The 13,198-nt window shown below is 45.2% G+C and overlaps 1 protein-coding gene across 5 annotated transcripts in view; it reads left to right on the top strand.

The window, feature by feature from the left end:
- Window positions 1–9,943, top strand: part of iqsec2b (IQ motif and Sec7 domain ArfGEF 2b) — a 90,827-nt gene extending 80,884 nt beyond the window's left edge. For 3 of the 5 annotated variants that reach the window (XM_064306797.1, XM_064306798.1, XM_064306799.1), the window contains exons 13-14: window positions 3,280–3,329; window positions 4,672–9,943. In XM_064306797.1, coding sequence (XP_064162867.1) covers window positions 3,280–3,329; window positions 4,672–5,829 — 1,208 coding nt within the window. In that variant the 3' untranslated portion in view covers window positions 5,830–9,943. The remainder of the gene's footprint in view (window positions 1–3,279; window positions 3,330–4,671) is intronic. The other 2 variants (XR_010325167.1, XM_064306800.1) reach the window with 2 other exon arrangements.
- The last annotated feature ends 3,255 nt before the right edge of the window (window positions 9,944–13,198 follow it).

Consider the following 13,198-nt stretch of genomic DNA (forward strand, 5'->3'; position numbering starts at 1 on the left):
AAATGGCTGTGATTCCTTCACTGATCTCCCGATATGGATGTTAGCACTCACACATTAAAGCTGACAGTCTGCACTTTAACCTCATATCCACTGATTCATTTCAAATCCAATGTACAGAGCCAAAACAACAAAACTTGTGTCACTGTCCCAACACTTCTGCATTTAACTATAGCTCACGGCAGAATCTCAGAGTTCAGGAAAAACAAACCTTTTATTAAAATGAGTGACATATTGCAGGAGGTTCCATGGATGACATTGTGAGAAAGGTTCGCTTAACTGGTGCGGCTTCAGTCATAATAAATCCAGCTGTATAAATAGACAGTGTGTCAAATTTAAGCCTTTAAGCCATTTATGTTGTAAAAGAAGAGTACCAGTGATGTAAGTAAATTAAGTTATGTAATAGATATTTATAATAATGACTTCTAATGCTGCCATGATACACTTTGCCAAGTTTGCTCTCAGAAACTAGCAATGATCTGTGAACACACGTTGATCATTTACAGTTTTTCCAAAGTTCACCTGTAATGATCTCGTAATGAACCCACGTTTGGTTTTACCCGTGCTTTCAACAGCTGCCGGGACAGTGCAAAGTGTGGATAACAAAACAGGCAAGCGCTGCACGTAATTTCAACAATCAAGTTCAGTTGTGAAAAATAAACGTGAATAGCGCCAAGCAGATCATCTTCAACGTTTATCATTTCCAGCACATTAAACTGTCAAATATTGGTAAATTGATCTCCTCATTACACATTTAGTAGTCTGGATCACAGCATCCAGATTCTGTGCCTCCACCTGCTGGCAGGAGAGAGTACTGCAGCGTCGATTAAGGGACAGTCCTGTTGCTTGCAGCTTTGCTGTCAGTCAGTATTTGTGGTGAGGAATGGTGTGGTTTTATTAAACGCAGTGGCAGTACCATAACTGTCACTCTGATGGAGGGTCAGACAGTGGTTTGAATACAGATGTGCAGCGTAGATCGTATTTAAATTTTTATGCGTTTGGCTGTAATCCAATGGGCTGCATTCAGCTGTTTATTTCTTAGCTGGGGTGAGATCAAAGAAGGAAGCACACAACTTCAAATTCAGAATAGGTCTCCTTGGTTACCTGCTTGTTTTCATGCAGCACAGTGGATGCTGGTCTCCAGTTTCTTTTGTGTTACGTTTATTATTTCTTTAAGCTCTTTAAGGGCTGCATATTGATTTTTTACAGATAGTTTTTGGTTGAATACGGCACGTTAAATATGGTTAACGAAGGTTGGTTTGCACTCGGACTAGAATGACTGTATTTATTGGGAAAAGGCTAAAAAGATTTGTTTACATTAGTTTATAATAAAAACATTTCAGAATACATGGCAAATCCTGTTTGTTGAGTATACAGACAGACATACAGTTGAGGCCAAAATTTTACATACACCTTGGCTAAAGACATTCAAACTCAGTTTTTCACAACTTAGCATATTTCATGTTACCATACATTTCTTATGGCAAGTCAATTAGGGCATCTACTTTGTTCACATCAGAGGTAATTTTAAAACAATTGATTAGGGACAGAATTATTTCAGCTTTAATTCACTATATCAAAATTTACCTGCACAAAGTTTAAACTCTCTTTAAACAGTCTGGAAGATTCCAGAAATTGATGTAATGACTTTTAAAAGCTTATGATTGGCCAGTTGTCATAGTTAGGAGTTAATTGGGAGTTAATTGGAACATGTGGCTGTATTTAAGGGCCTACCTTTAGAGCCACTGCCTTTTTTCCCTTGATACCATAGGAAAATCCATGTAACTCAGCAACTCACCTCAGAAAAAGAATTGTGGACCTCCACAAGTCCGGTTCTTCCTTAGGAGCAATTTCCAAATAAGGCTTGTAATCCAAAGAACACCATCCCAACTGTGAAGCATGGCAGCATCATGTTGTGGGGGTGTTTTGCTGGAAAAGGGACTAGTGCACTTCAGAAAATAGATGGCATCATGAGGAAGGAAGATTTTCTTGAAATAGCAAGAAACACCTCAAGACATCAGCTAGAAAGTTAAAACTTGGTCACAACTGGGTCTTCCAGCAGGACAAATCGTAAGCATACCTCCAAAGTTGTAACAAAATGGTTTAAAGACAACAAAGTGAAAGTATTGGAGTGGCCATCACAAAGCCCTGACCAGAATCCCATAGAACATGTATGGACTGAACTTAAAAAGCATGTCTGAGCAAGGAGGCCCACAAACCTGGCTGAGTACATAAAAGCTGAAATAAATCTGTCTCTTAGCTATTATTTTGAAATTACCTCTTATGGAAATAAAGTAGATACCCTAATTGACTTAACACAGGAAATGTATGGTAACATGAAATGTGTGGAGTTGTGAAAAATTGAGCTTGAATGTTTTTAGCCTTTGTAAACTTTTATGTCTTGACTTGAATGTCTTTAGGTGTATGTAAACTTTTGGCCTCAACTGTGCTACTGTGATTCTGTTGCATTGCTGTTAGTACCAGAGGGCTGAGATTTTGTATGTTCACATTACCCTTAGTTTTGAATGCTTACCAGGCGTCTAATAGCTTTCTTAAAATATAATTTTCAAATGCGCATATGCTTAATTCCAAAATATCTGGAACGTGGTCTGCATGTAACTGCAGCTATAGGGAAATGTCATGAAAATTTGTGATTACAAATTGCAGAAAAGGCTGCCACCTCGTGGTATGGCTTTCTCATAGCAACGAATGCAACCTCATCACGGCGTTGTTTGAATAATTGTTGAAAGCAATCCCCATGGCAACCAACTGATAAAAATTATTCTGATCCTCTCTTGCATTCAAAAATAGCATTAAATGATTAGTGTCAGACTCCGGCTAGATGAGAGGAACTGACATGACGCCATGGCAATCGCAGCGAATGAAACAGGACAGGATGACGTGTGTGTTTGCATGTGTGAAGACTATAGCTGTGGCCTTGATGATTGCCTTGTATAACTGAAATTTTACAGGGTGTTTTCATTTGCCAGCTCTCAAACAAGCTATTGAATAGGCAAGCGCTGCGCATAATTTCAACAATTAAGTTCAGTTGTGAAAATACTCATGAATGGTCTTTGTGACTGTGGAATATGGAACAGTTCAGCAGGAATGAGTGGGATCAGTGGCCATTTTTGAGAGCCTATTTTTCAGGCTGCAATTGTGTTTCATGCATACAAGTCAATTAAAAGGCTTCCCCAGAACTGGCCGTGCTCTCCAGTCGGGCAAAGTCGATTGCTCTGATTGGTTCTTGGTCCTAACATGGCTCTCCCTGATTGGGCACAGGGAAACGTGGTCGCAGAAACAGCGTGGGTTCCCTGGACAGTACTATGGAAGTAAGTTTGAGTGAGGGGAGTGGGGCGCTTTTTTCCCCCTCTGAAATATGGTGTGACCCCCCCTGCATGCCCCGTCGCTGTCTAAGCCTGCTTGTGTGTGTTCTCGCCTGTGTGTTGGCAGCACCTGGACGCTCGCTCACAGGTGTGTTTCCCATCTCGACCGGGGGAGGACGAGACTCCTCATTCCGTTAATCCTTTGAAGAGTAGGTTTTTTGGATTCCTTCTCAAAATTCTACATCAGTGTTCGAGAACTCCATTGCTTTTATTTACTAGCAGTGATTGTGACATCGGCTTTCGTAACTGAACGTTCTGATCACGTATTTGTGATGTCACGCCTTAAATTGTGAACTACAGCTGGTCTGCTGAGGGACAGGTCATAGAAAAAAAAACTTTTCCTCTGGTCTATGTTGAAAAGAGCAACAAAGGATTTAGGCCTTCTTAGATTCAAAATAAATATTTATCATTTTTTTTTAAAAACCTTCAGAATTAAAATGTGCACTTTCTCAGCAATAAAATCAGTAATAATCACATTTATTCATTTTTTTTTTGTTTACGATAAGGTATTTTTATCGTTTCGTTTCTCTCGAAGCGCGGCCGATGCTCTCTGTCTTTATCGCGCGACCTGGCGGAACTGAGAGACAGCAGAACGAGGGCCGTTTCCTGCTAGGGCAGGACGAGGCGGAACCGAGAGACGGCAGAAAGGGGGGCCGTTTCCTGATGGGGCAGAACGAGGGGGGACCTGATAGCGAGGGGCCTGTCGCGCAGCTCCCTCGTGGGACCCACGCCCGCGGAGCTGCAGGCCGACAGGCTCGCGGCCGAGCTCTACTAAGAGCCTCCTCTGACAGCCTCCTCCCCTCAGGGGCAGCGTGAAGCAGAGGGTCTGACGCTTTCCTGGCAGTAAGAGAGCCCCAGGGAGGGGGAGGGGGAGGGGTGGAGGAGGGGGAGGGATGGGGGGAGGGGGGTGACCTCCTCCCCCAGCAGCTGGTGTCAGTTGTGTGCCAAGCGTCAGGTTAAAAACGCGCATGCGGTCAGCGCCCCCCCCGACGCTACTGGTCTCCCGTGTGCGCCTCCGTTTTATGCATCTCCTGCTTGCAGCCTTGTCTTCATTTATTTTATTTATTTGAAGCCCGTTGTTCTCGTTGTTTATGGCTTCAGCCTGAGATGATGGGCTGTGTGTGTGTGTTTTGTGTCGCCTGCGATGCTGTGTGTGTGTTTGTGTGTTATTTGCTTTGGGGTTTTTCTTTGCCACTGGAAATGATTTGGGGAGTTGCGCTCAGTCTGTGGCTCAGCCTCATGCTTTTCTCTCCCCACCACCCCCTCCTTCCCCCCCCCCCTTCCCCAGGGTTCGGTCATTAGCAGCCCGCAGACTCAACAGCGCCTCCCCATGGCGGGAGGAGTGCCCGGCTGCTATGGCCTCGAAGAGTTCCGGCCTCAACACCCCATCCTGAGCCCCGGAGTGGGGGTGGGGGGGGGGCCGGGGCAACAGCACAGTGCTGCTGGGACAGCAGGTGGGGGCGGGACCGTCCCCAGCAGCACCAACGAGAGGGGGGCGGGGCTGGGGGCGGGGCCGGCGGCGGGGATGGGGAGCGGGTCATTCCTGGGCTCCCTGTTTGGGAGCAAGCGCTCCAAAGCCCCCGGCCCCATTATCCCCCCGGGACCACTCTACCCCGCCCCCGTGCCGCCCCCCACTACGGGGGGCCCGCCCCCACACTCACCCTCCGAGGGAGGGGGGCACTCCAAGATCCAGGCCCTGCATGCCCAGTACTGCCACGCGGGCGGTGGGCAAGCCCCGCCCCCTTACCACCATCACCACCGCTACCACGTGCAGACCATTCCTCCGCCCGCCCCTGGCCACGCCCACCACATCATGCACCGTGGCTCCCTGCCCCGGCGTCCACCCGCACCCTGCCACGCCCAGCTGGTCCAGCATTCCCAGCATGCTTTGCAGGGTCGGTACGGCAACATGGGCGCCGGCTGCCCGCCGCCCCCCCTTTCTCCTCTCTCCCCGCTCTCTCCGGCCCCCCAGTTCGCCCTCTACCACACCCAGCCGCCACACTCCGCCAAGGGGGGAGGGCCTGGCGGGGGTGCGGGGCCTGGCAAGCTGCCCCTGGGGCTGGCACACTCCCACCCGGGCCACGGCCACAGCCCCCATCCCACACCCTCCTCCGCCCATCAGCCTCACTTTGTCTTCGCCGCCCCGCCCGCCCAGCCCCCGCCGGGGGCCTCCACCGCTGCCCGCTATTTGCCGCCGGGCGGCCAGTATCTGCCCCAGTACCCTCCTCTTTCCTCCATCCCCCCTCCCCCCCCCCACTCCCCTTTACCCCCCCCTTCCTCCCCCCATACCCCTCTTACGCCTCTCTCCCCACACCCCCCCCAGCACCCCGGGCAGCCTCAGCAGGCGGCGGGTTCGCAGGCGGGACAGGGGGGAGGCCCAGGGAGTACCGGCACGGCGGGCAGCTCCAAATCCAAGCCTATCAACCGGATCAGCACGGTAGTGTGAGAGGGACCTGGGCCCGGGGGGCGGGGCGCGGGGGCGGGGCCAGGGCCGAGAGGGAGGCGGGGCCCGGCCGCAAGAGGCGGAGCCTGCTCAAACTCTGCTACTTTCACCTCCGGTTCCCGCACATGTAGAGAGAGCAGGAACACACACACACACACACTCACACAAATATACATACACTCGCACACACACACAAACACATGCACAAGCACACACATAAACACACACTAACATACACACACACACCCACACGTGTACAAACACACACTCTCATTCACACACACACAGACACACATTCACACACACTGTCACTCATACACACTCTCGCTCACACACGCACACACATTCACACATTCACACTCCCAGAATGCACTAGACCTCACATACACACAAGAGCAGACACGTGTGCGTGCATGTGTGCTAACACAGAGCTCCTGTGTCTGCTGCACGTGGGCGGTGCTTGGACGCAGATGTAGGGGGTGACCACACTGTCCTCCCCCAATCAGAAACCAGCAAGCAGCTGAGAGACAGCGAGGACTCCACACAGAGATGTTCGGGAGATGACAGCCAGACAGTGAGACAGACACATGCTAGCAGGCAGTAGACAGGAGCACAATGACACAACATTATCACACCCTCTGTGGTTACATAGCTGACTGGAGAAGAGAGGTGTGTAACTAGTTTTTTGAAGTGGCAGGCACTGGCCTGTTGGACAGAGGACTAAAGACACGATGGACGACGGAAGAGCTTTCTATAAACTTCTGAAAGCATCGAAAAGGAACTGAAAACGTCAGCTTGGGTGGACCGGACCAACCGCAAAGACAATGAACTTCAGAACGTCTGCAGGTCACTGCTAGCGGAGCAGAAGATGGCGAATGTGATGTCTGCTCTGTTAGAGGGTCAGAAAGTGTCCTTCTCCTTGGCGCTGACCGTTTGCCCCTCTCCAAAACCCTTTTCTCACTGCCTCCTGTCTCTCTGCTGATTTCACGTGCAACCTAACTTCACTCCTACATGTTGAGATTGAAACGAGTTAGCTCAAATTTTAATTTCCTATTAACTAAATAGTGTATAAAGGCCTAGAGCGTACCTTCAATCAGTGTGCATTCCAAAGCCAACGCAGTGCAGGCTGGCATGGTTGACAGAACATGTTGTGAAAGTGTTCGATTTCTCTGGGTTGTTGTAGGCCTGAAACTCAACATTCATCTTTAACTTTTGCGGTCGACTGCAGGTGTTTCTGCTTCACAAACACCGGGGAACATCTGCGGGGATTGGAATGAATATACCGTACTCTCTGAAGCAAGGAAGTTATGTTAGCCTTTAACTCAAAGTGAACAAGAAATGTTAACTATATCCAGGCCATATATAGTACAGTGCTTTCTTCTGATGGGTCACTGCTGTCTGTGTGTGGGTGAAGCTCAAGACTCCATGTGTACTTGGAAGGTTTAAGCTATAATTAATACAGAGATTGCAACACACTGTAAAGTTTTTCAACTCACTGTAAGGTTTTTCAGCACGCTGTAGGTTTTTGCAGCAGACTGTAAGGTTTTACAGCACTGAAGTTTTACTGCACACTGTAAGGTTTTGCAACACACTGTAAGGTTTTACAGCCTGCTGTAAAGTTTGCAGCACACTGTAAGGTTTTGCAGCACACTAAGGTTTTGCAGCACAATGTAAAGTTTTACAGCACACTAAGGTTTTGCAACACACTGTAAGGTTTTACAGCCTACTGTAAAGTTTTACAGCACACTGTAAGGTTTTACAGCATGCTGTAAAGTTTTACAGCACACTGTAAGGTTTTGCAGCACAATGTAAAGTTTTACAGCAGACTAAGATTTTCCAGCACACTTTTACAGTGCACTATAAAGTTTTAGCCGACTGATTATGTCCACACTGTATGAAGCAACGTTACTGTAGGGTAACTGCACTGTTGGGTTGCCTCATTTTTTGGGGGAAAAAAACAGTATCAAATTTTATAAATCACAATATGGCATGCCCAGTTGCAGCTTTAAGCCCATGCAGTGCTGCAGCATTTACTGCTGTCGCCGGCAGGCTGCAGCTGGACCGAAGGAGCTCTAAATGTGACAGGGAATACCCTGTGGACTTCAACCCCTCCCTCCCAGGGTGACTCTGTAGCCATTTAGCCAATCACACACCAATGAGACAAGGCTCCCAGAAGATTCACGGCAAGGGCTTTTGATTCAGCTGAGGGCAAACGGTGCATTTCACCTCTCAGAACCTCAACCTTTTTTTTCTTTCTTCTTTCTCTCTCCCTTTCTATCTGTCGCTCTCCCTTTTTCTTTCTCTCACTTTTCCATATCTCCATCTGTCAGTCTTTTATCCATTGTGCACAGTGACAAGTTCAGAGAGAGAGAGAGAGAGCGGGAGTGTGTGTGTGTGTGTGTGTGTGCGTGTGTGTGTTTTCCCTAGGGACCAATAGACAGGACAGGCAATATTAGATAATATTTCAGTTCTGGTAGGATTGATATGCTTGTGGTTGGCTTTGATATCATTCCTGTTTAAAAACTATTTACCTTATTACTACTAATAATTTTTGAGAAACTCGTATATCAGTTTCCTGTATATCAGTGTTTCATGGATAATTCTTATGATGAAAATGAAGAAATGCTACATCTGTTCTTTGCTACTGCGGACCAGAGAAGAACTACGTTGCACTGGACCTGTTGTTGATGCAGTTTGCATTAACCCTCCCATTTGTAATAACCCACTCATTTGTAATAACCCTTTTATTTATAATAACCCTGTCATTTGTATTAACCCTTTCAATTTTTATTGTAATTCAGAGCCCAAGGCTCACTATTTTTGGGGTTATGACAATGATTACAGTTATTGCTATAATTATTATATTATGAATTTATGTAACTGTTCTTGATATTTATTAATTGTTTCTAGCAATGTTCTGTACCTTTAAGCACTTTTTACACTGTCCTAATTAAAGTAACAGGTGTGTGTGTGTGCGCGTGTGAGCACAGGCCCAACACTAAAACTGTTCCTTTTCGTTTCAAGTGTAGTGTAATGGTTATTGCGAGTTGTAATTGCTACATACTTCCTATAGATGGCAGCAGTGAGTCTGCACCGATGTAATGCCCTGCACACTTGGGTGAAGTGCACCCCCCCTATGTTCTGTCATGACAGTCTGTTCTCCGTTCATGAGGTAATCCGTGCACACATGCACACATACACACCTGATTGCTCTTTTTTTTTTTCCTTTTTTGAAATTCTGATGATTGTGTTTTTGGGGGCTCCTCCGCTGCGGAGGTGCCTGCTCTTTACTTCAGTGCAGTTTTGTGGTTTTGCACTCGATCAAGATGCTTGACAATTTTCGTGCCACCTTTAAAGCCCTCACTTTAGCCCCGCCTTATGACCTTCCCCTCCGCCCACGTCCGTCTCCGCCTCCATTTCACAGCCCCGCCCCTCCAGCCCATTGGCCGGCCATGCCTTGCAACTCTCTGTGACTGGCACAGAATCCGTACTGCTGGGCGGGACTAGGCTCCTTATAGATAGATAGATAGATAGATAGATAGAATGGTGACGTCAGTAAGGCCTGTTTGGAGAAGGCAAAGGGCATGCTGCCTCACCCAAAATCTCTTGTTACTTCCACTGGGAAAGGAGGGGGAAGAGGTGAGAGGAGGAGGATGGGAAGGGGGTAATTGGTGGGAGCTTCAGGGTCTGTGTGTGTGTGTGTGGCTGCTCCCTCACTGTGCGCTGTTCCCCGTGTGATCCCCCCTTGCATGAGTATCTGCACTTACTGAATGAAGCATATAGACCTGAATGTACATACTCTATAACACAAATGCTCAATATTGACTATGGAATGGACTGTACCACGTCTCCGTAATTCAGGTGTGTGCGTGTGGGAGGGTGATACCATATGAATTTATTTGGGAGGGAGAGGGGTCAGAGAGTGAATTATAATTGTACAATTGTGTGTGTGTGTGTGTGTGTGTGTGTTTCAGAGCAATTTACAATATAATTGTAAAAATACAAGAAATATAAGGAATTTTATTTGTGTACATACAGTTTCAATTCAACAAATACAGATAAATGAAATGTGAATATTTATTGCTTCTGATATTATAAAAATGTCCTTGCAGTGGAAGAGACTGGCTTTGTTTATTTTTTATTATTTGATTGCGTAGTAATTTCTCACAATATCTATCCATGCGTTATCTATACCCGCTCATCCTGGGTAGGGTCTCAGGGGTTCTGAAGCCTATCCCAGCATGCATTGGGCGAGAGGCAGGAACACACCCTGGACAGGTCAACAATCTATTTCAGGGCACACACACCATTCACTCACACACTCATACCTATGGAAAATTTATAGTCTGGAATTAGCCTACCTGCATGTCTTTGGACTGCGGGAGGAAACGGGAGTACCCGGAGGAAACCCACGCGGACACGGGGAGAACATGCAAACTCCACACAGAAAGGCCCCGAGCCCAAGCCACGACCTTCTTGCTGTGAGTGCTACCCACTGCACCACCAAACTGCTTCATCTGAGTTGTTCCCAGTATTCAAGATACACTGCAGTGGAGGTGTACTTATAAGTGGAGGCGTGCTTATAAAAGGACTGTGCTTTTAAGTGGAGGTGTGCTGTAACTCCCAATAATGTAATCCATTTAATCCATTTCAACTTTTTTTATGTAATAATAACCAATAATGTAATAAGTAGTAGTAGTGTACTTTATTGATCCCTGTGGGGAATTTGCACCATTGCAGCTTCAAAGACAACAAAGTAACACAATCAGGTACAAATTTACAGTAGATACAAAATATCAGATACAAATATATACAGAAATCCAAATTTAGCAGCGTACACTTACAGAGGTGGAGTCCATGCCTGGACGGGTCAAAGCTGTTTTGGTGGCACGAGGGGGACCTACACAATATTAGGTAGGTGGTTTTAATGTTGTGGCTGATCGGTGTGTGTGTGTGTGTGTATATATATATATATATATATATATGTATACACCGATAAGCCATAATATTAAAACCACCTGCATTTTTCTGCTTTTTTCTGATTTAATATTTTATTTTCTCTGTTTGTAATCAGACAATTCACATGGGTCAAAGTGCAGACTCTGACCTTTTATTAAAGGGTATTCTCATACATTTTGGTTTCACCATGTAGTAATTACAGCACTTTTTGTACGTAGTCCCCCATTTCAGCGTTTTAGACAAATTAACATAATGTCAAATAAAAGAGTCATGTTTTGTATTTGGTTGCATATCCTTTGCATACCATGACTTCCTGATCTTTGTGACAGATCAACATCATCAGAGTCTGGATATCTTATTGTCAGGTTGGCCTACATGCGATACAAAAACTCTTTGTATTTGAATGGATCTCTATGGGAATTGGGGGTGGGACTAGATTCAGCTGTAAATTATGCTGATACAGTATGGAACACATTTGTTGGCTAAATGGCTTTAAGTAATCAGGGGTCCATGGTATCAAATGAGCCTCAAACCACCGTGCTGCTGCCATATATGCAGTAGCTACTACAAGCATTGTTTCTCCTGATTAATTTTCCTGTTGAACCCAATGGGAAAAAATAGTGGAGGTGTGCTTATAAAAGGAACTATGCTAATGAGTTGTGCTGTCTCCTCTCCAGCAAAGTCAGTGGCAGTAGCATCTTTATGGCATTAAATCCTCCAGGTGTCCTTTCGCTGTTGTCAGATGAAGTGATGGAGAAGATAACATTTTGATTCAAAACAACTTTTTATGAACCCAAAAAATGCCCAGCACAGCTATCAAAGTATGCAGGACATGTACAGAATACTACAAAGATTGCTAGGAGAACAAGTAAATATGCAAGAAGTTGTACATTTAGTGAAATGAACTTGACAACCAAGTATGAACATATGTCTTCTGGAGGAATATGCTTTCTGTAGGTATTTACCAGCAGTTTTGTACATTCATTTAAATGTCTTGCATGAGGCAATTGTATTTATCTGACACTTTGATGTGACACAAAGAGTGAATGACGACATTGTGAGATGAGTAAAAACACAGGGCAAAGTGTAGGAGACATTGGGTAACATTGCTTTGGAATACAGCTTCTGTAATTTCTGTGAGGCAAGATAGCCTATATTGTTTGCTGTACAGTAACTTGGCGTCAATTTGATATCAATACTTTTAATGGCAGGCCAAGATTTAGCCAGTTTGAATGAATGACTTATAGACAGTGCTTTGTAAGTGGGAGTAACTTGGCATTTTTGTATGTTGAAAATGTGTTTTTAATGAGATAACATTTCTTTTTGCACTGTGTTTTTAATGAGTAAATGATAATAAGAATTCATATATAAATGTAGGCTATGAGAGATATGCATATTGCACTCGCAGAATGACCTGACAAGTGTTCCGGTGCCACACATTTTAATGAAAAGAAGCAGTTTTTTTTTACTTTTAGCTGACCACATAGACACTTGCTTTCAACTCGCTTAGCTTGTTGCTAATATTCGAGCAAAGCTTGTTGGTACCAAGCAAGACGTCCTGGGACTGCGAGTCTCACACTGACTGGCGGACATCTACTGGCATCAGCTGGTATCGCACTGGTTAACAGTGACAGAAAATTCTTGCAGTAATCTAATGAAAAACAGTTTTCAATGTACAAGAACGGGAAGTTACTCAGACAAAAGGTAGCTAACGTTAAACATTCTGAAAATGCTGAAAGCGGAACTGTCCCGGAAGATTTTACAGAAGCAAAAGCAATAGTTTAAATGTTGTATTTTTAGTTAGGCAGCAAGCCAGCGTACTGAGTTTAGAGATTTGCTGCAGTCGGAGGGGCGAATTGAACCCAAGGCTACACTGGAAGTAGGCTACACATGGGATATGCAAATTGTACTGTTTAAAACGTGCGCACTTGTACATATGCTCATTTTGTTTGCATCCAATGTTTTTATTGGTTGATGCACGTAAAATGACCAGTGGGGAGACATATTCTTTGTGGGCTAGGAGCATTTCTGGCTGGAAAAAGAATAATAATAAGAAGAAGAGAATGCAAAATCTTAGTTTAGGGCTTTATTTTATGGACATGTGAAGTTGTTTATGAATTATGTCTGTTGAAATGGGGTCAGAATGTACAGAAATGAATGTTTTTAAGGGCTGAGAGTCCGTGGCTGTTGTTGTTATTTCTGTGGGGAACCCTGAAAAGTAGCAAACTCTCTGTGTTGTATAGGTAATAAATGGGGCATGCTGGATGGGATACCTGCCTCCCCAATTTATGCTAATTTAAAAGTAAAACCGAGAAGCTTTATGTATAGGTCGTCCGTCTCCAAGACAAAGCAAAAGGGTGACGGGAAATATGGCAATTCTGTAATGTATGATCGATGCAAAATCCTTGCTGGA

The sequence above is a fragment of the Anguilla rostrata genome, chromosome 13 (genome assembly GCF_018555375.3).
Source record: "Anguilla rostrata isolate EN2019 chromosome 13, ASM1855537v3, whole genome shotgun sequence".
NCBI classification, from domain to species: Eukaryota; Metazoa; Chordata; class Actinopteri; order Anguilliformes; family Anguillidae; genus Anguilla; species Anguilla rostrata.